This window comes from Paroedura picta, chromosome 7, assembly GCF_049243985.1.
Source record: "Paroedura picta isolate Pp20150507F chromosome 7, Ppicta_v3.0, whole genome shotgun sequence".
NCBI lineage: Eukaryota > Metazoa > Chordata > Lepidosauria > Squamata > Gekkonidae > Paroedura > Paroedura picta.
In genome coordinates, this window is record NC_135375.1 from 113,845,662 (window position 1) to 113,871,860 (window position 26,199).

General features: G+C 47.2%; 1 protein-coding gene across 10 annotated transcripts in view; it reads left to right on the top strand.

The window, feature by feature from the left end:
* KAT6B (lysine acetyltransferase 6B) overlaps positions 1-11,231 on the top strand; it is a 139,881-nt gene extending 128,650 nt beyond the window's left edge. For all 10 annotated transcript variants that reach the window (XM_077346011.1, XM_077346009.1, XM_077346012.1 and 7 more), the window contains exons 16-17: positions 3,612-3,912; positions 8,004-11,231. In XM_077346011.1, the coding sequence (XP_077202126.1) occupies positions 3,612-3,912; positions 8,004-10,495 (2,793 nt within the window). In that variant the 3' untranslated portion in view covers positions 10,496-11,231. The remainder of the gene's footprint in view (positions 1-3,611; positions 3,913-8,003) is intronic.
* The last annotated feature ends 14,968 nt before the right edge of the window (positions 11,232-26,199 follow it).

Consider the following 26,199-nt stretch of genomic DNA (forward strand, 5'->3'; position numbering starts at 1 on the left):
AGCTGGCTAGGTTTTTCTAGGAGTCAGCAGTGGGGTGGTGTTCTGTGGATCGCACCACCATCATAAGGGAGCTTCATGGTTTTGCTACTTTTGTATTTTATTTACCTTATGTATAGCAGGGGTAGTCAACCTGTGGTCCTCCGGATGTCCATGGACTACAAGTCCCATGAGCATTTGCTGGCAGGGGCTCATGGGAATTGCAGTCCATGAATATCTGGAGGGCCGCAGTTTGACTACCCCTGGCTTTTACCTTCCATGCTATGCCTTTCTTAGTTCTTGTTTAGGTTGACTACCTCTGATGTATAGTATCTCCTCTTGTCACTGAGGCACAATCTAATGCAGTTAACAGGATAGGACATCCAATAATCAAAGTAATATGATCAGGATTGCCGCCCCAAGACATCACAGTGAGGGGCAGTATGTGAAATTGAATGAATGAATGAATGAATGAACGAATGAATGAATTTGAATCAGAGACATCATTCTGTGCACTTAAACCAAGCACATTCTTGCACCATCTTGCTCCAACAATGCTAATTGTAAGTTTTTCTGCTGCTTACTGGATCACTTGAGTCCTTCCCTTGGATCTTGTGGTGGAGCCATTTTTAAAAGGGCTCACCAAAAGCCAGCCTAAGCTAAATAACCATCTCCCTTGTAACCGAGATAATTTCCCTCGCTTTCCCGTAGGTGTGATTTCCGGAGCACAACAGGTCCTGGGTGGAAACATCTTACTTTTCTCCCAGAAGCCCCTTCCCTGCTCCTCTGTTGTTGTTTTTTATACTGAAACTAGGGGCAAAGCCTGCTGTATCCAGGAATACGATACGATAACATTTATTGTATGTAGCCAAAGGCCGTTACAAAACACAATTAAAACAATATGGCACAAATATAAATAAATAAAACAACATTTCTCCAATACTGTGTACCTAAAAATGTAAACATGGACTACTAAGTTACAATAAAAGGGTTAAAATGGTGTATCAAGGTGGAGGCTCCTGTAAAAATGCATGAGCTCAAATCTTCCTGGCAGCCACAGCAAAAAGTGCCACCTGATATGAGATATAGAGGTCGACATCTGATAACAGATAGGAATACAACGGGCACTAGAGTGTGGGGGTGGTACAAGTAAGTCAGGAGAGGGTGATTCTGGAAGGACACGTGGATGCATGGCTGTGTTGTTTGGGTTGTGGTTGTGTGGCTGGGCATGAGGGTGTGTGATTGCAGAGAGTTGTGGCACGAGGGGCACTCAGGAGACTTTGTAGGTTTTAGAACAACGGGCACTAGAGCTTCAGTGGGAAGAGGAAGAGGAGGGGTTGTCCAGTCTGTAAGGGCATGGGGTTGAATGTGTGTGTTGTGTGTGGGGGGGGGGTTGTGGTGGCATGGTGACAAATGAGGGCGTGGAAGTGGAGAGATGGGTGTCAAGAAGGTGTGGTATGGAGTGTTCATTGAGTGTGGGAGAGGACTGGCCTTTGGGAATTGTAGCATAGTGAGCTTTCCAGAGCCATGTCTTCAGATATGTGAAGGGAAACTCAGACTGGAGACTCAGGGGGAGATTACATGGCAGCCCTTTCCTCCCCATTCTATTTCTCTTCTTGTGTGAATTAGGCCACTGAAATGTCCCTCTGCCGTAATCCATATGAGGTACAATAAAATCAGAGGCCAGGGGCACCTTTAAGACCCACAAAGGTTTATTCATGGCGTGAGCTTTCGAGTGCAAGCACTCTCCCTCAGACTATGAACTGACTATCATGAGTTTTTTAAATGAGTCTTAATTTTTTGTTGTTGTTGTGTTGGTGGCTCTTTTGTTCTGTAAATATTCAAAGAAATCTGCAGATCGGAATGGAAATCTAAATTGTGGCTATAATTCTGACATTTTTAAAGCTGCACCATAAAAGTATTATTTGCTCAATAGGTAAAATGGCCAAAGTCTCTATGTTTCCTCAGCATTCTTGCGACTGTATGAGTTCAGTTTACAGGACTATAAAGCAGGGATGGGACATAAGGTGATGTGCATAGTGGAACAAGTTAATGCTTTTGAGTCCTTCACTGCCAGCTCCTCAAACACACCAAAAACTGCTCATGAGGAGGAGGATGTGATTCAGTGGAATAAATGTAGAAGTTCTGCTGAGTCAAGATCAATAATCATAGAATCATAAAAGCATAGAATCTTAGAAGAATAGAGTTGGAGGGGACCTCATGGACCATCTAGTCCAACCCCCTGCACTATGCAGGACACTCTCATTCCTCTCCGTCAGATGGCTCTCCAGCCTCTGTTTAAAAATTTCCAAAGCTGGAGAACCCACCACTGCCTGAGGACCCTGTTCCGCTGAGAAACCGCTCTAACTGACAGGAACTTCTTCCAGATGTTTAGATGGAATTTCTTTTGAATTAATTTCATCCCATTCATTCTGGTCTGTCCCTCTGGGGCATGCCTTAGTTACTTGTAGACTGGGCCACTGTTATGCATTCTCCTTGGGACTACCTATGATGAGTGTTTGGAGGCTGTAGTTAGCACAGAGCACAGCAGCTAGACTACTGGTCTGTGCCATCTGTCAGGGGCATGTGACCCTGATATTGCAGCACTAATATTGGCTTGCAAGCCACTCCTGGGCCCAAGTCAGGGCGTTGATTTTGACTTTTAAAGCAGTGGTCCCCAATCTTTTTATCACCATGGACCGGTCAATGCTTGACAATTTTACTGAGGCCCGGGGAGGGGGGGTAGTCTTTTGCTGAAGGATGTCGCCGCCGCCTGAGCCCCTGCTCCGCTTGCTTTCCCACCGGCACCCCTGACATTGTGCAGGGGGTTGGACCCTGGAGGTCCTTTCCAACTTTTTAATTCTATGAGAGCCCCTCCTTACTGTCCCATCAGTCAAAGAAGCTTGTTCTGTGGGTACACAAAAGAGGGCCTTTTCAGTGGTAGCCCACAATTATGAAATGACCTCTTCAGGGAGATATGCCTGCCCCCCCCCCTTCACTTTCCATCTTTAGGAGGCAGTTGAACAAAGTTTTGTTTAGGGCTGTGTTTGGTACGGGCAGTCCTGAATTGTGATTTGAAATGTTGTGTTTTTATGGGGTTTTATCTATGTTTTGAAGAGCCTCTTGTGGCGCAGGGTGGTAAGGCAGCAGACTGAAAGCTCTGCCCATGAGGCTGGGAGTTCGATCCTTCCGAGGTCGGTAAAATGAGTACCCAGCTTACTGGGGGGTAAAACGGTAATGACTGGGGAAGGGAATGGCAAAACCACCCTGTATTGAATCTGCCAAGAAAACGCTGGAGGGCGTCACCCCAGGGGTCAGACAAATCTTGGTGCTTGCGCAGGGGGATACCTTTACCTTTACCTTATCTATGTTTTATCTATGTTTGTAAGCAGCCTTGCTCTCCACGAGATAAAAAGCCGGCTAATAAATGTTTTAAATAAACAAATAATATCCAAACTAATTTGCCACGAATGTACATCAGGGGCACAGCAAACGCTGGCAGGGGCTCATGGGAATTGTAGTCCATGGATATCTGCAGTTTGGATACCCCTGATGTACATCATAAGACTGGGCTGGTTTACCTGGAAGCATATTAACTCTTCTGCCTGACTTTCATTCTTTGACGTTGTTTTTAGAGACCTTTCACGTTAAAGAAGAAAAGGGGCCGCAAACGCAGAAGGATTAATAGCAGCGTCACAACCGAGACAATTTCTGAAACCACAGAAGTGCTGAATGAGCCCTTTGATAACTCCGAAGAAGACCGGGCGATGCCAGAGCTGGAGCCCACTTGTGAGACGGACGGGGAGGATGAAGACTTGGAACCTGGGGCTCTCCCAGCATTCCAGCCTCCGCCCGGGGAGAAAGAGGAGAAGGGGGCAAAGGAAGAGGAGCCAGGAAGAGACAATCAGTGCTACCACAATGACATTCGTTGTAGAGGTGAGTGTGAACTGGGTCTTGTTCAATGGGCAGGCTCTTGCTGAAAGCTTTTGTGTTTTTTTTCCTTTACATTCTAAATAACATATATCTTTAAAACTCTTTTGGCAATTATCATCTTAGACTCTGGTTTTAGTTTTGTCTAAACGTTGACAAATCTGTTCTTCATTTGGTACATTAAGCCAGTGGTCCCCAACCTTTTTATTACCGGGGACTGGTCAACGCTTGACAATTTTACTGAGGACCGGGGGGGGGGGTAGTCTTTTGCCGAGGGACGTCGCCACCTCCACCTGAGCCCCTGCTCCGCTAGCTTTCCCACCGGCACCCCTGACTTCCCGCTGCCTGCTGGGGGGCGCTGCCAGCAGCAGCTGCGCAGTGCCACGCTGAGGGGGAGTCCCAGCCATGGCGGCTGCTAGAGAGCACCAAAGGTGAGCCGGCAGCAGAGTGGCAGGGCAGCCCCCGAGGCAACAGTTGGGAAGGAGGACGAGGAGGAGCCGCGGCCCGGTACCGAATGATCCACGGACCGGTACCGGTGCCCAGATCGGGGGTTGGGGACCACTGCATTAAGCAGTTTGCACGTACGGTTCCCCTTAGAATTCTGTAGCTGCGTTTCCAAATGTTGCTTCAGTTGGGTAATTCAGAATTTTTAAAAAACTGCTCTCCTGTGAGGTGACTCTTCCTGTTGGGAGTGAACACGGACAAACTTTCCCGTTCCTTGTCCTGTCCTCCTCCTCTCACCATTCTGCCCAGCCAGAAAGAATTCTGCTCATACTTCTTGATGTTCTTAGACTACGGAAGAGAGGGAAGGAACTCCCTGTGGAGGACAGCACGCCACTCTCCCAGGAAGAAGAGAAGCAGAGGAGCCCAAGAGCCTTAGGAAGTGCCGTCCTGCCAAGCCTATGAGGAAGGGAAGAGGCTCAGCTGGGCACAGACTCTCACTGTCCATTCTCCTTCCTTTGGGTGCCTGGCCTTCTTTGGATAGCAAGCCTGCGGGCAAGGCAGTTTAGCTGCTCCGGGAGGTGACAGTGGATGAGTGATAGGGTTGTGAGTGTCCTGCATAGTGCAGGGGGCTGGACTAGATGACCCAGGAGGTCCCTTCCAACTCTTACTATTCTATGACTAGAAATTAAGCCCGTTGTGCTGTGAATACAGCGAGCGCTAGCTGAGGCGGTGTGGGGATGCAGCGAGGCTCTTCCCGGGGCCAGGAGAAGGCCGGGGCCCCCCACCCGCCCCCCCCGGCTGAGACTTGCGGCAGGACGTCTGCTATGGCAGCCGATGGACTCCCCGGAGCGCTCCTCGGAGGACAGGCCAAGTAGCCAATGGGGAGCCACGTGAAGCCACTTGGCCCTTGATTGCCACTCGGAGGGGCGAATCAGGTTCTATGAAAGATTCTATGAAATCGGGGAGCATTTTTTTTCTGGTGCTGCTGCCAGTGTTTGCCTCTAAGAAGCTCCAGAATAAGAGCCTGGTCAACTTGTAGTTATCAAAAATGTTACCACCCAGAGCCGTAAAGAATGGGCAGTATAAAAATAAAAAATCGAAATAAATAAATTATGAGAGTTTAAGTGCCTCAGCAACTTTTTCAATGGGGTTTTTAAAATGATTGCTCTGTGTGTGAGCGCACGAGAGAGAGAGAGAGAGAGCGCACACACACACAGCTTGAGACCTCAGATAGATTCAAGTGCTCTGCCATGTTGGTCTGAAACAGCAGAACAAATTTAGAGTCCAGCAAGGGCACCTTGAAGACCAACCAGGTTTTATTCAAGGGATGAGCCACTGGACTCTAAACTTGTTCTGAGTCCTCAGATATTAGCATTCCTTGAATTAGCCATTGAAAAAGAAAACAGACATCAAATTGGAGTCAGCTTGGTGTAGTGGTTAAGGGCGGCAGCTTCTAATCTGGCTAGCTGGGTTTGATTCCCCATTCCTCCACTTGCAGCCAGTTGGGTGACCTTGGGCTAGTCTCAGTCCTGGTTGAGTCATTCTCACAGAGCAGTAATATTGTATGTATGTATGTATGTATGTATTTATTTATTTATTTATTTATTTATTTAATAGCCTTTATATATTGCCCTCCCCTGCAGCTCAGGGCGGTTCACATGAAACAGAAAAGAATGATACATCACAGAAACTATGCCCGATGGAGTAACAATAATTATAGTAGTAATAACAGAGAAAATAACATTTTAACAAAATAACAATCAAACAGACCCATGGTTGGGCAATTCAGGCTTATGGATTCATGGGAGAGAGGTTTGTGTGCCTGGTGGATGTTGTTAGTTCCCGTCAACCTCAACCAAATATCAGGGGTCTCTCAGCCCCACCTTCCTCAGAGGGTGTCCATTGTGGGGAGAGGAAGGGAAGAGGATTGTAAGCTGCTTTGAGACTCCTTCAGGTAGTGAAAAGTAAAGTATAAAATCTAACTCCTTCCTTCAAAGTATGCATTCCTTGGATTGAATGTGTCATTCATATCACTTTGCAATTGTGTGTTGGATTTGTTGGGCCAGCAAGTTTGTGCAAGTCACAGAATGATGGAGTTGGAAGGGGCCACAGAGGCTGCCTTGCCCCACCCCCTGCTCAAGGCAGGATCAGCCTGGAGTATCCACGTCTAGCTGTCAGGATTGTAGAATCTCTGTCATAAATTAGCCTGAGTTCCTCCATGTCAGTTATACTGCTTGATTGGGCCTGGCGCCTGCTTGCCCTGGCCTTGTAGTTTGTAAGCTATAAAGTAGAGTAGTGATGTTATGTTAACCTTTATCTTGTTGTGGGCTCACAGGGTTGTTGTCACCTCTCTCAAGGCTGGGAGAATGGAATCCTGTTGTTTTAACACACATGTCTTTTCTCTCCTACCCCCCTCCTTGGGAACTGTCAAGTTTTGGGCGGGAGAAATGTATTGATAAGCTGGGGCAAATCTGGCCTCTGGTCAGATTTGACTTTCAGTCCAATGCGTATAGTGCTAATCAATAAAACTCTTTTCTTTTGAATAAGTTTTGTTGTGAGTTTCCTGTGCGTCTGACACTAGCATTGGTCCAGCTTCTACTTGGGAGAGATTGCTCACCAACTCCCTAGGCAGCCCATTCCACAGCTGAGCTCCTCTGACTGTAAAAGGTGTCCTGCTGAAAATTGTTCTTCACATATGGGAGAATTCAACCGCTTTTTTAAAAAACATGGTTACCTGACTTTGTAGACTTCGGACTCATCTATCCAACAAATTCTTACATTGGACTAGGAAGGTGTATATTTGCTTGCGTATACCCCAAGTCATTAGAGAAAGGGGGCAAAACCCTTTTCTCTTTAAAAAAAAAACCCAAAACAGCCAATTAATTTATTCTTTTGAGCTCTTGAGTCAAAATTTGGTTCTTGTGAACTCTGTGCACACCAACCTGGAGCATGACAGCTGCTGTTGTTTTACAGGGTGCTGTGTTCCATCATTTCTCTGGTCATGCTTGCTTCTCACACATGTTAGGATCTTTGCTCAAATGGATGTTGGGCAGACATGCCAGGATATTCCCAGATGCAAAGTGCCCAGAGGCCAGTTGGCCAGATCACAGAAATGCATCTGAGTGATCACAAAACGGAAAAGATCTCCTCCTGGCTTTCCCCCATTGTGTGTCTTTTTAAAAAGCACATTAGTGCTAAACCCAAGTGAAACTGTGCCTGTTTATTATTTCCCTCAATGGAAATCACTGTCACGCATCTTCCTTTTGTAACTACCAAATTATTTATCTAGAACAGGAACATGTCTTTTTATGTCAGTGCTACTTCTAGCATTTACATTTTTATGCAGTGGTCTGTTTTTGTAACGAATCCCTTCTTGGGGTGGTGAGGAGGACACTCAAAAAAGTACTTAAGTGGATTCCACATCCTCTAGCCGGGCAACCCGAGTTTGCCTTAGCAGTCCAGAATCAGAGAGATGCCTATATGTGCCAGTATCAGTGAGAAAAGGACGCACATGCTACCATCATAAAGAATATAAGAATACCTGAAATAGCTGACATTTTCTTGAATTAAGCTTTTCTTAACCCTTTATGGATGGCTCACCTTGATTGACTTGTTCTTTCCTTGTCCTCTCCTCATTTTCTTCCTACCTGTAGTTAATGCAGAAGAGCATGAAGCCATTCTGGAAGATGATAGTAAAGACAATCCTGAGCCAGTAATATGTAAACAGGGATGGCCCAAAGGAGTGAAACTATGTCCATCAAAATGGCGGACAAGCAAAGAGAGAAAAACAGGCTTTAAGCTTAATCTCTACACGCCACCTGAGACACCTATGGAGCCTGACTATCAAGCAATGGGAGACGAATCGAAAGAAACGGCCGAAAAGAACCCATCTCAAGTTCCTGCCATCCTGGATGAGATTAAAGACCCTGAAACTATTCTGCCACCTGATGATGAAGCCAGAGAGACCGTATCTGAGTGTTTAGAGCAACCCAAAGAGACATTTGAAAAAACAGAAAATGTGGTCACAAAAGTAGAGGAAGTAGAAGAGAACAATGTTGTAGAAGAGGCAGAAAATACCAGGAGTCAAGAGAAAGACCAAGAAGAGGAAACAGAAATGGAGAAAGATGAACCTGAGCAGCTGGAAGAACAGGAGGAGGATGAAGAGGAAGAAGAAGGCCAATGTCACAATGAGGATCACGATGCTGACGATGAAGATGAGAGCCACATGAGTTCCACAGAAGGGCAGAAGGAGACAACAGCAGAAGAAGCTCTTAAAGTAGTCGAGAATGAGGAGTCTTTTTTAGATTCAAATGAACACAGTGTCAGTTCAAATCAGGAGAACTTAATGGACTGCAGGGATAACCTTGCCACGGAGCCCAAGAGTGACCATAAAGAGGCTTCCACTGTTCCAGAGCCCATGCCTGAGTCAGCTGGTGAAAACACAGAGAATCACACCCGAAAGGATAGCGATGAGCCTAATTCTGTGTTCAAAGATGACAATGTGGAAGCCATGGAAATAGACTCGGAGACAGCACAGGCAGTCAAGTCTTTGACGCAAGAGACAGCCGAACCGGAAGATGTGTTCCAGGACTGTGGAGAGACCCAAGAGGCTTGTCAGAGCCTGCAGACCTACAGCAATACCGACCAAAGCCCCCAGATGATCGCCCTGGAAGACTGCCAGCAGTCCGACCACAGCAGCCCCGTCTCCTCTGCCCCTTCTCACCCCAGCCAATCAGTTCGCTCTGTTAATAGTCCAAACGTGCCTCTCCTGGAAAACAGTTATGCTCAGATAAGCCCAGATCAAAGTGCCATCTCTGTGCCCTCTTTACAAAACATGGAAACCAGTCCCATGATGGACGTCCCCTCTGTCTCTGACCATTCGCAGCAGGTCGTTGACAGTGGGTTCAGCGACCTGGGCAGCATCGAGAGCACCACAGAGAACTACGAGAACCCAAGTAGCTATGACTCCACCATGGGCAACGGCATCTGTGGAAACAGCAATGGCCAAAACAGCTGTTCGTATGGCAACCTCACATCCAGTCACATGACACAGAGCAGCTGTGCGGTCACCCAGCAGATGTCCAGCGTGAACGGGGGCTGCAGCATGAGGCAGACCACCAGCATCAACTCTCCACCCCCTTGCAATGTGAAATCCCCTCCGGGCTGCGTGGTGGAACGGCCCGCCAGCGGCAGCCAGCAGCTCCCCCAGTGTAGCATGGCTGCCCGCTTCACCCCACCTGTGCAGCTAAGCGACATCCCTGAAGCTGGCGGCGGCAGCAGCAGCAGCAACAATGTTGGCTTGTATGAGAGAGTGGGCCAGAGTGACTTTGCAGCGGGGCATTACCCTCAGCCATCCGCCACCTTCAGCCTTGCCAAGCTGCAGCAGCTGACCAACACGCTGATGGACCATTCCTTGCCTTACGGCCATTCTGCTGCCGTCACTTCCTATGCAAATAGTGCCTCTTTGTCTGCCCCTCTCAGTAGCACGGGGCTCGTGCAGCTCTCTCAGGCCCCTCACTCCGTCCCAGGGGGCGCCCAAGTCCAGGCTACCATGACTCCGCCCCCGAACCTCACTCCTCCTCCCATGAACTTGCCACCGCCTCTGTTGCAGCGTAACATGGCCGCTTCCAATATTGGCCTGTCCCACACCCAGAGGCTGCAGACGCAGATGCCTGGCAAGGGCCATGTGTCGGTGAGGACTAAGACGGCCTCTCTGCCGCCAGCTGCAGCAGCCCATCAGCCGCAGATGTATGGCCGTGCCTCCCAGACTGTGGCCATGCAAGGGCCAGCCCGCACCTTAACCATGCAGCGTGGCATGAACATGAGCATGAACCTAATGCCTGCCCCAGCATACAATGTTAATTCTGTGAACATGAATATGAATACCCTGAATGCTATGAATGGCTATAGTATGTCCCAGCCCATGATGAACGGTGGCTACCATGCCAATCACGGGTATATGAATCAGACTGCCCAGTACCCTATGCAGATGCAAATGGGGATGATGGGGAGCCAGCCCTATGCACAGCAGTCCATGCAGACGACCCCCCACAGCAACATGATGTACACCCCTCCAGCACATCATGGCTACATGAACACGGGCATGTCCAAGCAGTCCCTGAATGGCTCTTATATGCGCAGGTAGATGGTCAGGGTGCAGGACAAGCCAAACTGGTGTGCTAGGGTCTCGCCTGCAAAAATGTGGGGGGTATGATTTCAAAACCAGCAACTGGTGTGAATGCAAAAAACATTTGTTGGCACCACGAAAAACTGTTTGCAGCAGAAAGCCTTATATAAATGTGTTCTCATTTCTTTTCTTTTTTTTTTACATTTTTGTTTCGTCTGCCATTTTTGTTCTTTCTGTAACAAGTTCTGCAGAGAGGCAAAGCTTGTTTGTTTGACTGCAAAGACGCAGGACAAGCTGATGGTGCGCTGCCATGCGTCATGTGCCTGCTCCCATTCGCAATGTGGACCCTCGTTTTGAGGTCTGCCTGATATCTTGCCGGGCCCGTGAGCTTCCCTGCCGTCCTGCCCTTCCTTCCCTGCCCATCCTCTCTGCCCTGGAAAGGCTTCGGGGCATTGCCTTCATGGTCTTTGGTTCCACAAGGCGACACTTTCCGCATGCCGCTAATGTCTTGGTTAGTGACAGTGCGTTCCGTAGTCCTGTACGAGTGTTGTGCTTAACAGTAAGCCATTTCTTAATTTGGGGGGCTTGGGGGAGTTTTGTTGCCTTGATTAGGTTACCCCAATTTAGGGGAGGGCGGGGTTAAAAATTATATTTTTGTTAATTATATTAAAAATCTTGTTAAAAATGAGAGAGAGAAAGAGAGAGAGAGAGAGAGAGAGAAGCTGTTAGCTCAGGGGTAGTCAAACTGCGGCCCTCCAGATGTCCATGGACCACAATTCCCAGAAGCCCCTGCCAGGGGCTTCTGGGAATTGTAGTCCATGGACATCTGGAGGGCCGCAGTTTGACGACCCCTGTGTTAGCTATTCAGATTTCAGTTCACAGGGGGGGTAGGCGCCAGTCCACCAGGAAGTTCGGTTGCTGGGCTCTTGTGCATGACTTTCCCCGCTGGAGCTGGGGAAGGAGAACATTCTGGAGGACTGTGCTGCCTGACTCCTCCTCCTCCTCTTCCTCTTCTGGACACAAATTTCGTTTTTTTCCAGAGGAGAGGGGAAGTCTGCTTTAGATTTTGTTTTTGATGCAGACCCTGATTGCTTAACTGAAGCATATCTGTGTTTATCAAGGTTTTGAAACATTTTCATATATGTCCAAACACTTGACAGGACTTTAAAAAAAGAAAGAAAAAAAAAAAGATAGTGAGTTTGGTGTAAAGTTGCTATTTTATGGAAATGCCTCTAACTTTACATTTTCATTCCATCTGTAGATTTTTCTATCTTTATAAAATATTGGAAGTTATTTTTTAAGAGAAATAAATAGAGCAGTAGGGTGTGAATAGCTCGACTGAAGCTTAACAAAGCGCATGTAAAAAAGCAGAAGGTATTTGTGTCTGTTTATATGGCTTCCTTTTTTTGTAGCCTTTGTACCTGTACAGAGTGACTGTAAGGGCCGAAAAGTGGCTTGATTCATGTATAAAAATAGATCCAGTGACGCTCTTGTATTTATCTGTTACCTTTTTAGTCAGTCACTTAAAACACACACACACACACACAAAAGACAAGCTGTACATTTTAACATAAAAATAAATTATGATGAGCCATTGTTAGTCTCTTGTGTCTTGTCCTCATGATCTGATGTACCTGGAGATAGGAGTGCCCTTTGGGATTCCAGTTCATCTCCAGACAACAGAAGGCAGTTCTTCTGGAGAAAATGGATGCTTTGGGGGGTCGATTCTATTCCCTGCTGAGTTCCCTGGCTGGGCTGGTGCAAGCGCTATCATCCATCCATCCATCCATCCATCCATCCATCCATCCATCCATCCATCCATCCATCCCCTCCTGGGCCCCAGTGGTCACTGCATGGCCTACCAGTCAGCCAGCAGGGGAGCAGGTCTGGGAAGTGATGGCGCTCACTTCTTATGCCCTTGGTGGCTGGGATTGCACCAAGCCCCTGTGAGGCACCAGCAGCCTTATTGTGCTCTTCCCCCCACCCCGCTACCCCCAATGTCACTTTGGTGCTTGGCCAAATAACTGGTCTCAGGCCAGGCCTGCAAAGGAGTGACGTCAAGAAGAACAACTCTTTTATTGTAGCCTGCTTTTTACTACCCAAAGGGGCTTACAATCACCTTCCTTCCCCACAAAAGGCATGCTGTGAGGTAGGTGAGGCTGAGAGAGCTGTGAGAGAAATAAGACTGGCCTAAGGTCACCCACCTGGCTGCCTATGGAGGAGGACAAGGGGGAATCAAACACGGTTCTCTAGATTAGAGGCCACCACTCTTAACCACTGCACGAGGCTGGCTCTCCTCTGCCCATGGAAACCACCTATCCATTATAGCAAGGGTAGTCAAACTGTGGCCCTCCAGATGTCCATGGACTACAATTCCCATGAGCCCCTGCCAGGGAATGGGAATTGTAGTCCATGGACATCTGGAGGGCCGCAGTTTGACTACCCCTGGTCTTGAAAGTGCTACTGGACTCTGATTTTATTGTGCTACTTCAGACCAACACGGCTACCCATTTGAAACCACCTCCAGGTCGACTACCCCTGCATTAGAATCCTGCCTAGAATGACTCCTATGGTCATACTCTGGGGGAAATCAAAGTTTTGATGTGCAAATAAATTTGGCTATGGATGCCAACTGTTGTCTCCAGTCTGTTTCCTCAAGAGAGCAAGGAGTGGGTAGAGCATTGTCTCTCTGGATGAATGGCTGGAACCCTTGTTTACTGAACTTCTGGACAGGTCTGTCCCTACCAGGGGGAAGGCGAGTGTTGTCTTCGTTTTGGCATGTGTGTTTCCTCCTTCAGTTAGAAATATGTGTCTGTTCTTCATGCTTAATATTCTAACAGGAGTAGAGAACATAGTGTCTCAATTCACAGCCATAGTTTTTAGGTTCCCCAGTCCTACTTCTCAAGATACTGTTGGACCCGTTGAAACAGGTGAGCTGCTCCAGTATACCAAAAGACTTAGTCTACTAGTCTTGGCTGCTGCCTAAGCACAGTGCTTTCCAGCCAAGATCCCCAGCCACCCAGGTGGAAACCGCTGGCCTAGCAGGTAAGGTAGTCAGAATCTGAACAATCTGGCATAGACTTGATAGAAATGGTGTGTCCCTGCAGGTTCAAATTCTGACCACTCCCTTTCTGTATCCTCCCTTAATTCCCTCCCTTCATGTCTTAATCCCTATTATTAGAACCTTGCATTAGGACCAGCATGAATACCTTTGTGTCACTTCATGCATGCTGCACATATTCTGAAGGGGCTGAATTCTTTTAATGCTTGCACAGAGCTCTTAAAAACATGACCTGAAAGTCCCAGCAGGACGAGCTACAGAGTGGCACCTTTCTAATGCTCATTTCCCCGGCACACAGCAGCTATATGTAAACTAAGTGTCCAGGAAGTTTATTCATTTATTTATTGGATTGATATCCCGCCGCTTCTGGCATAGCTGGCTTATGGCGGCTCACAACCACAAAAACCAGTGCAGTCATTAAAACAATTCCAATAAAAGTTTACGGTAACCAAAACTATATTGGTTGCTTATACAAAATTTCAAAAACATTTAATGTCATAGTAACAATAATCCAGGTACATAATATTTATAGGACATTTAAAATGCAAATAAAAATATTCGTTGCTAATAAAATTAAGGAAAATCATTATTCAGGCACCAACCTAAAGAAATATGACAAGTTATATTCCATTTGACTCGCAGAACTGTGTCCAAAAATTCAGTTACCTTCTCTGTTACAATGGGTCTTCTAGTAGAATTTGAATATATCTACCCCAAAAATGCACAAAATCCATCAAGGTTGGGTCAATCAGTCTGGGATGGTGCTCAGAAAATGTCAGGCAGTGCAATAGAATGTGAGTTACAGAATCAGGCTCAGGTTTGTGACAGACACATTTAAAGTCGTGTAAAAGTTCATCTGTAAGCCTGACCTACACTTCAATTTCACAATTTTCATCTTGGAAAAGGCTTGTTCACAAAAATGTTTAGTTTTGCTTCAAAACCTTTCAATTTGGTATACATGTGGCACACAAGTTTTCCTATCCCCTGCCACCTTAGATTCAATGTGTTCAGATGCTCTGATATATGTTTAAAAAGCCAAATCAAAAATCCATTTAGGGTCAGAAAGTGCTTCTTGACCCTTTCCTTTCTCCTTAAGATAGACCAATTTTATGATGAAGACTGAAAAAACATTTGAGGACTTTGCCTCTGCTAAGCCACCTGACTTCTGCATGGCACAATACATCCTCATATTCCGTATCTATCTCTGAGAGAAAATTTTGAAACTGACGAGCAAGGCCATGATGACTGATGTAAATACCCATCATGCTTTTCCCACTGAAGAGCCTTGCTACACAAGGCTTGCTGATGAATGATGAAGTGAAATTGCATGGGAAATGTACCGTTTAATTTGAATATCTCTTCATTGATTTTTGCAACTACACCAGGGCACATTTCCTCCATTACTTTAACCACACAGTTTTTAACAAATTCACCATCAGAGAATGGTCTACCACTCAGCATTCAGCAACGTGGTAGCTGGCCCTTACAGTAGACCGGTTCTCTTCAGCATGCTTTCTAAAACTACTTTGCTGCAAAAACATAGATTTTTAAAAAGAGATTTTATCTTGTTCACCCGCACTTCTCCTTGATACATTGAGTACCTCTGACAGAATTCAAAGTGCCTTTTAATATTGAACTGAGACAGTTTCGAGACATAACAGGTAACCCGCTTTATCCTTGTTTAAAACAAAGTACTCAGTAGTCCGTTTGTCATTAAAGATAAAGCATTAAATTGCTCATCTGCAATTTTCCGTTTCTTTGAAACAGAACTTACTTTTGCAAACATCTTACAGGGTCTTTAGCAGAGCAGCAGTTGCAGAGTTTCAATGTTATCCTTGAATAAAAATATGAGTAGTATAATTTTGGGGGCCTAACTCCTCCCTTTCCCATTAAATCACTCCACTCTAGCTGCTATTAGCTGGGGATTTTCAATTTAACCATTGTAAAGAAAAGAAAGAGATCCCACCCCACCCCACCCCCTCCCCATCCACTAGTTCTCCGGAGCACTGGGCTATATATACAGGCTAGGAATGTTTTGTTAAAAATGGATTGTGAATCTGGCCTGCCACATGGTAGAGTTGCATTCCTAAGTACATTGAATACTATTAGATTTATTTATTAATAAACACAGTCCCCTGAAGTTTAAATATACACCTGCTAACACATTTTAATTTTAATACATTAAAAATTGGCCTTCCAAAAAAAGGGCACGAAGGCAGAAAGAGTGAATGAGGGCAGCCTTCCACCTGGAACGGAGGATATGCCATTAAGTTGGCTTCAAATTATGTGCAGGGTGCACAGACACATCACTGCTTGCCAGCCAAGCCTCAGTCATGAGAAGTGAAATGGCAGCCAGAGGAAGGAGAACTTGGTTGGAAGAAGATGTGAGAAGGGGAAGGCCACAAGCTTCCCTGCTAAGAGAGTAGGTACTCGAGGGGCCACTCACCGGCTCCTGCAATCACAGATGTATAAGAAGACTCCTTGCTGGACTGAGGGAGGAGAGGCAGAAGCAAGCAAGGCCAGAAGTCAGAGCAACCAGCTCTTGTTGTGGAAGGAAGAAGGCTTTTGCTTGCAGCAGCAAACTCACCAGTAACTTTGGAAGCCACTTGCCTTGATGGGTGGAGCCTCTAGAAATGTTCTGCATGCAAAACACTATAGCAGGCGTTTTACTGTCTTTTTCCCACCATTATTTGCAAAAGCAGACCTGACATCTCCTGAACCCATTCACACAGCGACTTTACCTTCCTTATATACATACATAGCTTCAACATAGTAATTCATGGATGGGGGAGTTAAAAAGCTGAGTGGTCTGGGTGCCTGAGCTTTGCTGGCTAGCAAAACACCTAGAATGGCCAACATGCTATTATGGAGGATGAGAACAAGAGGGGGCTGACAGAAGGAACCACGGAGACCAAAACAAACAATGTTGCTTTGTCTTTTGTGCAAGGAAGGGACAGTATGAACAGCAGTCGATGGTGCCTCTTGGGGCAGGAAGACCAGTCTGGGTCTGGGGGAAAATGCCCGGAGGGTGATAGCAGCAGACAAGCAGGTGGGAGGGCCGCACAGAAAGAGGTCGGGGGCTGTAGGTCTTAGGTTGGAGACCCCTGTTCTAAAGGGGCATATTTATGACAGCACCACAGATGGAAAAATGTTTAACCTGCTGAGCATGAATGTCTGGTCATGAGATGGCTTAATAAGATTTGAAAAAGAATGGGCCTGATATCATGAACTAGGGCAGCGGTAGTCAACCTGTGGTCCTCCAGATGCAAATGCTGGCAGGGGCTCATGGGAATTGTAGTCCATGGAAATCTGGAGGACCACAGGTTGACTATCCCTGAACTAGGGAATAGGCCAAAAAATCCAGGTAAACAAGTTTGGTTTATCCCTGCCTCAATCAGCTGGATTTCAATGTCCCAGATACTTTGCTGAATAATATGGTATGTTTGGGCCTCATCATAATTAGCCAAGGACTCTAGGTTAATACCAAAGGTGCTTATTTATTTATTTATTTATTTATTTATTTATTTATTTATTTATTTATTTATTTATTTATTTATTTATATTTATATTTTTATACCGCCCTTCCCTACGGCTCTGGGCGGTTTACATAAAACATTTTTGAACATTCACATAGAACACTATCAAAATCAATATCAAAAATCAATATAACAATATAACAATAACAACAAAATATCAACTGGAACAATTAGAACGTCACTTCAACAATAACTTGACAATCCCTCAGTCGGTTCGGTCGCTCAGTCTGGGGGGTGTTATGGCTCAATCGGCCCCACCAAATGCCTGGTGGAAGAGCTCCCTTTTGCAGGCCCTGCGGTATTGTGGAAGGACCCTGATCTCTTCGGGGAGCTCATTCCACCAGGTGGGGGCCAGGACTGAAAAGGCCCTGGCCCTTGTTGAGGCCCGACGTGCCCCTTTAGGGCCAGGGATCCGTAGCCAGTTGGAAGTGGCGGAGCGTAGAGCTCTTCTGTGGGAATAGGCAGGGAGGCGGTCTCTCAGATACACTGGGCCCAGACCGCGTATAGCCTTAAAGGTGATTACCAAAACCTTAAGCTTAATCCGGAATTCAACTGGGAGCCAACCAAGTTCTTGAAGTACCGGCCGGATATGTGATCTCCATGATGTCTTAGTGAGAATCCTGGCCGCGGCATTCTGCACCAGTTGTAGTTTCCGGATCAAGGATAAGGGTAGGCCTGCATAGAGCGAGTTGCAGCAGTCCAGTCTGGAGGTGACCATCGCATGGATCACTGTGGCTAGGTGCTCTGGTTCCAGGTAGGGCGCTAGTAGTTTGGCTTGGCGGAGGTGGTAAAATGCCAGCCGTGTTACATTCGTGACCTGGGCTTCCATTGTAAGGAAAGCATCCAGGATCACGCCCAGGTTCCTGGCGGAGTGAGTCGCTAGGAGCTGCACACCATCCAGGATGGGCAGGCGCGCTTCCTCCCATGGTCCCTTCCTACCCAAACACAGGACCTCTGTCTTTGCAGTATTGAGCTTCAGACGACTCTGCTTGATCCATTTTGTCGCTGCTTCCAGGCATCTGGCTAAAGATTCGGGGGGGGGGGGGAGTCAGGGCAGTCATCCATCAGGAGGAAGAGCTGGGTGTCATCTGCGTATTGGTGGCAACCCAGCCCAAACCTCCGCACCTGCTGAGCAAGAGGGCGCATGAAGATATTAAAGAGGATAGGAGAGAGCACTGCTCCTTGTGGGACTCCACATGTGAGCTGGTGACGGCTAGATACTCTCTCCTATTGCTACCCACTGTCCGCGAACCTGGAGGAAGGAGATCAGCCATTTGAGGGCGGTCCCCCGTATCCCAGCGTTGGCAAGGCGGTGAGCTAGGAGCTCATGATCGACTGTGTCAAACGCTGCCGACAGGTCTAATAGTATCAGCAGCACTGACCCGCCTCGGTCCAGTTGGCGGTGGAGGTCATCCGTCAGGGCGACTAGCGCTGTCTCCACCCCATGGCCAGGCTGGAAGCCCGACTGAAATAGATCAAGGGCTGAAGTTTCTTCCAGGAATGTTGATATTTGGCCCGCAGCAGCCCTTTCAACCAACTTCCCCAGAAACGCCAGATGTGAGACGGGGCGGTAGTTGTCAGGCTCCTGCGGAGCCAAGGATGGTTTTTTGAGCAACGGGCGTACCACTGCCTCTTTTAATCCCTCCAGGAATTCTCCTGTTGAAAGGGAGAGGTTGATTATTTCCCGGAGGGGAGCTCGTATTCTTAGGTCTGTTGTTTTTAGGAGCCACGATGGACATGGGTCTAGTGGGCAAGTGGTTGGCCTCGTTGTTGCTAGCATCCTGTCGTCTGAAGTAACTCATTGTTCTCTCCAAAGACGGCCAAGGAGCCTCCAGTTCACTTTCTGTGTCCAAAGTTGGAGGAAGGTCATGGCGGAGAGTCGAGATTTTGTCTGCGAAGTGACTCGCAAATGCCTCACAGCTAATGTCCAATTGGCTATTGTTTTGGCGCCCTTCATCAAGGGCGGTGAGAGATCGGACTACCCTAAATAGTTGTGCTGGGCGTGAGTGCGCAGACGCGATGCTAGTCGAGTAAACGTTCCGTTTCACTGACTTCACCGCCATCTCATAGGCTCTTAACTGTATTCTATAAGATGCTCTCGATTCTTCATCACGAGTCTTCCTCCAAACTCGCTCTAGTTGTCTCAGTTCCCGTTTCTTCTCGCGGAGCTCCTCGGTGCACCACGGGGCCCGCTTGAGACGGGGACGGAGAGGACGTCTGGGAGCTATCTCATCAATGGCAATCAATCAATACACAATTTATAGTGTATTTGCTGAGACAACTTAAAAGCATAAGAATCCATTAGCAGATCATGGGCTCCTAGGTTGGGGATGAAAATGGAGTTTGAGGCAATACTTGATAGTTATCGTCCAAGTTCTGGCCAGCAAGTGCAAGCCAAGTTCGTTACAGAGGGGGAAGAGACCAATCACATTTGGAAGGCCCAGGATGTGCTGGAGGAAAGAAGAAGCTGTCCTCTTTGGAATTAGATGATTGGCTCAGAATACCTTGATTGGGATCGTTGCTAAATTCAGAAATAACACAAATTAATTGGTCACTACTAGCTTCATTAGCTGCATGGATCCTGTGGGGATCCCATACAAAAATTGGTTAATGGTTTTCGTTTGAAAAACCTGGATAGCTGCTGGGACGTATTGATTCCCTCTGTGAGAGTGAAAATGAGAGCTAGCGAACAGCTCAGTCCTAACTAAAGAAAGAGCAGCTTTTCAACATGGGCCCCCCAATTTGGTTGGTGATAGAAGAGGACTCCCAGGGTCCTGAAAGTTTTAACTGGCTCTAATTACTTCCCCTCAACTTTCCAGGAGTGGCATTTCCACGGTTCAATGAAAATCATTATCTTAGTTTTCTTGAGGTCTATAGTCAAGCGTTTCTAGGAGCAAAAGGTGTTGAAGGCCAATCTTGGAGAAGGAAAACAACATGGCATCATCTGCATAAAGCAGTTGTATTGGGCCCTTATGGGCCGCCCGCAAGATGATCGCCAGAGAGAACACACGAAGCAGGCAATTGCAGTAAAAAGCCCCCCCCCCCGAGCACATGGCTCAGCTTTATTTATACAGAGGTAGACAAAGAACATTCCTGAGGAGCGTGTGGGCACCCAATTGGTCAGGTCATACGAAACCCCTAGCAAGAGATCAGCGGACATTCCATGACCTTATATGGCATAAAGCCAAAGCCTAATTAACTTGGAGAGCAATCCTAGGTTCGGCCATTAAGGGGAGTGGTTTGCCAGCCTCCCGGCCCGGTCGAAACCAGGACTACACAGTTGGGGAACAAGCTGAGAATTCAGCTTAGGAGCATGACCCTCCACATTTGCTGGACGAGTAGAGAGGTCTGCTAGAAATAGATTAAACCGGGGTAAACTGCGGCCCTCCAGATGTCCATGGACTACAATTCCCAGGAGACCCCTGCCAGCGAATGCTGGCAGGGGGCTCCTGGGAATTGTAGTCCATGGACATCTGGAGGGCCGCAGTTTGACTACCCCTGGATTAAACAAAGAAGGAACTAAAAGTCAGCCTGGTTTCACCCCTTTAAGAACAAGTATCTTAGGGAGCCTCTGCTATCAACTCTCACTTAGCAGCTTTTTGACGAATATCAAGAAAAGGGGAGGCCTCTGCATTCCCACGTGGGCTAATTTATTCCATCGTAATGGTCTGTGGATGGGATCAGGCTTCCTGCAAATCAATGAAAGCCATGTATAATTTTGCTTCTTAGGTGATGGGAGGACCTCTCCACCAAGAAGAGTAGAGTAAGGCAATGATCAAGAGAAGTGTGGCCAGGCTGAAATCCCACTTGTTCCTTCCCCAGTTCTTGTGGGTGGCAATCTACTCTAGGAGACATTTGGAATACAGTTTCCCCCAAACAAACAGCAAGCTAATGGGGCAATAGTTACTTGGTAAGTTAGGATTAACGTTCTTGAATATTGGAACAATGAAGCCATGAGTCAGGGAGAGTTCCAAATTTATCAATCAGAGCAAACAGATGTGCCAGTGGGTCAGACGGCCATTCAGGGTTATCTTTTATTAACTCAGCAGGAACATCATCAGGGCAAGGTGCCTCACTTGATTTCATATAGAGGTAATAAAGTTAAAAAGCTCTTCTTGGTCGGGGGGGGGGCAGACAGTGACATTAGTAGGAATTGGAAGACCCTTCAGAACTTCCATCAATGATGGCTCATTGAAGAGATTATAGTATTCAACCCAATTTGTGGCAGGAATGGAAGGGGATTGAGTCATAGAATCATAGAGTTGGAAGGGACCTCCTGTGTCATCTAGTCCAGCCTCCTGCACTATGCAGGACACTCACAACCCTATCACTCATCCACTGTAACTTGCCACCCCCTTGAGCCTTCACAGAATCAGCCTCTCCATCAGATGGCTATCCAGCCTCTGTTTACAAGATGGAGAACCCACCACCTCCCGAGGAAGCCTGTTCCACTGAGAAACCGCTCTGACTGTCAGGAACTTCTTCTGGATGTTTAGACGGAATTTCTTTTGAATTAATTTCATCCCATTGGTCCTAGTCCGTCCCTTCGGGGCAAGCGAGAAAAACTCTGCCCCATCCTCTGTATGGCAGCCTTTTAAATACTTGAAGATAGGTCACGTTAATTCCAATATTTAGACCTGAGACCACTGCCCAGAAATCCTTTTCTTGATGTGACTGCCATCAATAATCAAGACCACTTCTTCGTATTCTTTTTTGGATAAGAGGAGCTGGCATTCTCTTCTGGCCTCAAAATGCTTAGCTTGATGGAGTAGTTAGAATGCAATTTATGGGAAAGTTGGCATATATGTTTTTTCTTAGCAGAGGTTGATGAAGCATTCCCAGTAGCCTTTGATGAAGAGCTGATAATATTATTATAAATACATATGATCTTATATACTAATAAAATATGTCGAAGACTCCAGCATCATGATTTCTGTAAGGGGGGCGTTGCTGTTGTATAGAGGAAGGGCCATTAGATGGTAACCACCTCCTGGCCTCAACCGAATGACTGGTGGAATAGCTCAGTCTTGCAGGCCCTGCAGAAAGCTGACAAATCCTGCAGAGCCCTTAGCTCTTCTGGGAGCTCATTCTACCAGGTAGCGGCCAGTACCAAGAAGGCCCTGGCTCTGGTTTTGGCCAGCCAGGATTCCTTTGGGCCAGGGACCACCAACCTGTTAATATTTGTCAAACAAAGAGCTCTCTGGGGAGCATAAGCAGATAGTCCCTTGGATATGCTTGGCCAAGTCTGCAAATGGCCTTAAAAGTCAAAACCAAAACGTTGAACCAGATCCAGGATTCAACCAGTAACCAATGCAGCAGCTCAAGAGTGGGTGTGGGCTCTCCCAGATGTTTCAGTGGGAACCCTGGCTGCTGCGTTTTGTACCAGTTGCAATTTCCGGTCAGGGACAAGGTTACGCCAGCTTAGAGTGAATTACAGAAGTCTGATCTGGAGGTGATTGCTGTATGGATCATGGTGGTCAGATGCTCTGGATCCAAATAGGGTGCTAGTAGCCTGGCTTGGCAAAGATGGAAAAAGCCAGCTGGGCTACTCTAGGGAAGTGAGCCTCCACAGAGCGGGTGGTATTGAAGATCACACCCAAATTCCTGTCTGATTGTGCAACCTCAAGTTGCACACCTTCTAGGTAGGTCAAGTGTGCTTCCAGATTTGGTCCTCTTCTACCCAGCCACAGGACCTCCATCTTGGAAGGGCTGAGTTTCAGGTGACTGAGCCAAGGTGTCACTGATTTTAATAATCTGGCAAATGTTTTTTTTTGGGGGGGAGTGCATCAGGAGATAAAGCTGGGTGTCATCTCCATATTGATGGCAACCTAACCCCAAACTCCAGAGCAGTTGGGCCAGAGGGCACATGAAGATGTTCAATGATGTGGCTAAGAGTATCGTGTCTTGTAGAACCCCACAAGGAAGTTGGTAACATTGTGATTGATTCTCCTCCACAGCCACCCTCTGTCTACGGTTCTGGCGAAAGGAGAGTAGTCACTGAAGGGCTGTCCCTCGGATTCCAGCACCGGCAAGACGGTGAGCTAAAAGTTCATGGTCAACTATACTGGACATTGCTGAGAGATCAAGTAATACAAGCAACACTGATCCACCTCGATACAGCTGGTGTCAGAGATCATCCATCATGGTGACCAGAACTGCCTCCATCCCGTGGCCAGGACAGAGCAGAACTTAGTCCTTTGACATGGCAGGGTCCAAGAGAATTGTGGGCCAAAAATACTAAGGAAAAAGTTGTCTTAGCTGGTAGAAGACTCAGTGTTTTCACCTGCCCACTTGGGACTCGTAGCTGTGACTTTCAGCCAAGCTGTGAAAGGGGAGGCAGCCCCTGCTCCCTCACCTTCCATCTGTTGGTTACAAAAGGACTTTTTAAATGATGAAGAATTCCAGGCACTCTGGGAGAGCCTAGAGCAATGGGAGGGATTGTTCTTTGAAGGGACTAAACTCTACATTCCCTCAACCGCCCACCTGGAGGTTTTGAGACTATGCCATGTTTCTAAGGCAGCAGAGCATTTTGGGTTCATGAGAACCCTCCACCTAGTTTGCCAAAGCTACTGGTGGCCCTTTTTGCTCAAGGATATGGAGAAATAAGTGCAGGGGCATCCCACCTGTCTCACAGCCAAATACACGGAGTAAACCATGGGGGTTGCTGCAGCCACTTGAGGCCCTGGTGGTCCCTTGATGGGATGTCTCCATGGACTTTATCATTGACCTACCTCCTAGCCAGGGAAATACAGTGCTCTGGGTGGTAGTTGACTTGTTTTCTAAGCAGGCTTACATCATGCCCTGCCTCTCTCTGCCCAAGGCCCAGGAACTTGCCTCTCTCTCTCTTCACTCAACATGTGTAGAGCAGTGGTCCCCAACCACCGGGCGGTGGCCTGGTGCCGGGCTGTGAAGGCCCCGGCACCGGGCCACAGCTCCCTCTCCCCGCCCCCCCCCAGTGAGAAACTTCCCAGGCCGCAAGAAAATCGGCCTCCAAAGTGGTTGATTAGCTTGCGGCCCGGCAAGCTTCTTTTTGTGGGAGGGGGGTAGAGGGAAGCAGGGCTGTCGGCGCAAACGCGCATGCTTGGCAGGTCCGCGCGTGCATGTTTGTGCCGTGCACAGTCGCAAACGTGCATGCATGGCACTTCCGCGCATGTGCACATCCACGGTAGGTCCGTGCATGCGTGTTTGCAGCTGTGCATGGTGCAAACGCACATGCGCGGACCTGCCGCGCATGCATGGCATGCCCGACCACTGGATCGCCCTCCCACCCCATCGGTCTGCAGCCTTAGAAAGGTTGTGGACCACTGGTGTAGAGGTTGCACAGTTTGCCCCATAAAGCAGTGTCCAACCGCGGATCTCAATTTGTTGCCAAGTTCTGGTGGGAGTTGCTTACAGCCTGTTTACGGTTTCTCATCAAATTAATGATGTCACTGTTGAACTTCCATTACTGCGTGTCCTTTCCTCTGAAACAGCAACGGAAACATCAGCCTGCCCTCCTCTGACAACCTTTCAAGTACTTAAAGAGGGCTATCATGTCCCCTCTCAACCTCCTTTTCTCCAGTCTGAACATTCCCAAGTCCCTCAACCTATCTTCATAGGGCTTGGTCCCTTGGCCCCAGATCATCTTCGTCGCTCTCCTCTGTACTCTTTCAATTTTATCTACGTCCTTCTTGAAGTGAGGCCTCCAGAACTGCACACAGTACTCCAGGTGTGGTCTGACCAGTGCCGTATACAATGGGACTATGACATCTTGTGATTTCCCACCATGCTGATCATAGGGGAAATTGGGAAACTGGAATTGGAACTGCGACCGCTGCCGCTTATATGATGTATGATGTAACTTGGGGGTTTTATGTGGGTTTTACTGTGTTTTAATTGTTTTATGTTGTAAACTGCCGTGAGACTAAATTGGCGAATGGCGGTCTAAAAATTAAATTAAATTCTTAATTCTGAAACCCAGTGCCTTAGCAGTGTGAGGATAAATTTGGAGGGGTGGGATGTCAGAATGTTATGTTTCTGCCATTTTATCTGATTCTGCTTGATGTGTAGATCTAGTTTGATATATAGATGCAGAGTGTTTTTTGCACCCCATTTCCTTCCCCTCCTCTCTTTAACACCTTCCTTCCCCCATCCATCTTCCCTGTCTCCAGAATGTGGCACCTGTGGCCGTGGGCATCTTGCTGAGAGCCAGTTTGGTGCAGTGGTTGGGAGTGCGGACTTCTAATCTGGCAAGCCGGGTTCGATTCTGCACTCCCCCATGTGCAGCCAGCTGGGTGACCTTGGGCTCCCCACAGCACTGATAAAACTGTTCTGACCTAGCAGTGATATCAGGGCTCTCTAAGCCTCACCCACCCCACAGGGTGTCTGTTGTGGGGAGAGGAATGGGAAGGCGACTGTTAGCTGCTTTGAGTCTCCTTCGGGTAGGGAAAAGCGGCATATAAGACCCAACTCTTCTTCTTCTTCTTCTTCTTCTTCTTCTTCTTCTTCTTCTTCTTCTTCTTCTTCTTCTTCTTCTTCTATCTGCTTGGCCTGTTCCCTTTGAAGATCTGCTGCATTTCTTGGGTTTTCACGGGAGAGGGTGCAGGGGGAGCGGCTACATGTTGTGCATTCCTCGCATTAGAATCTTTTGCACCAAGACAGAGACTGTGTTTTCTGGGCAACTTAAGAATCTTGACATTTGCAACCTGTCCTGTTTCCAAATGCCACATTGGCCCTTTTAGGTGCATCCTTACCATATATCAGGATAAATTAGAATTAGTAAGTGATAGTTTAAGGCCTGGTCAACTGGAAACTGAAAAACTTTTTGAAAGCAGTACTCCATCCAGTGCTTCCTGGCCTGGCTCTTTCCTACCCAGATATATCTGAAGAAGTGTAAACTTTGTTCTTCTGCTTCAGACCAATACGGTGATCCACTCAAATTAATCCTAAAAAATGTAACGTCTGAAATAACCCTTGATTATCTTGATGACTGTTTGAATACTTTTCACAATTTGTCTCCAACTCTATGTGGTTTTCTTGATGTGAATGGACTTTAGCATGCAAGTCCCTGAGAGACCAACCAGGATGAGTGAAAGATTTTCTTATGATTTAAAACAAGTTTGGAGCCCATGAGGCATATTCCCCAA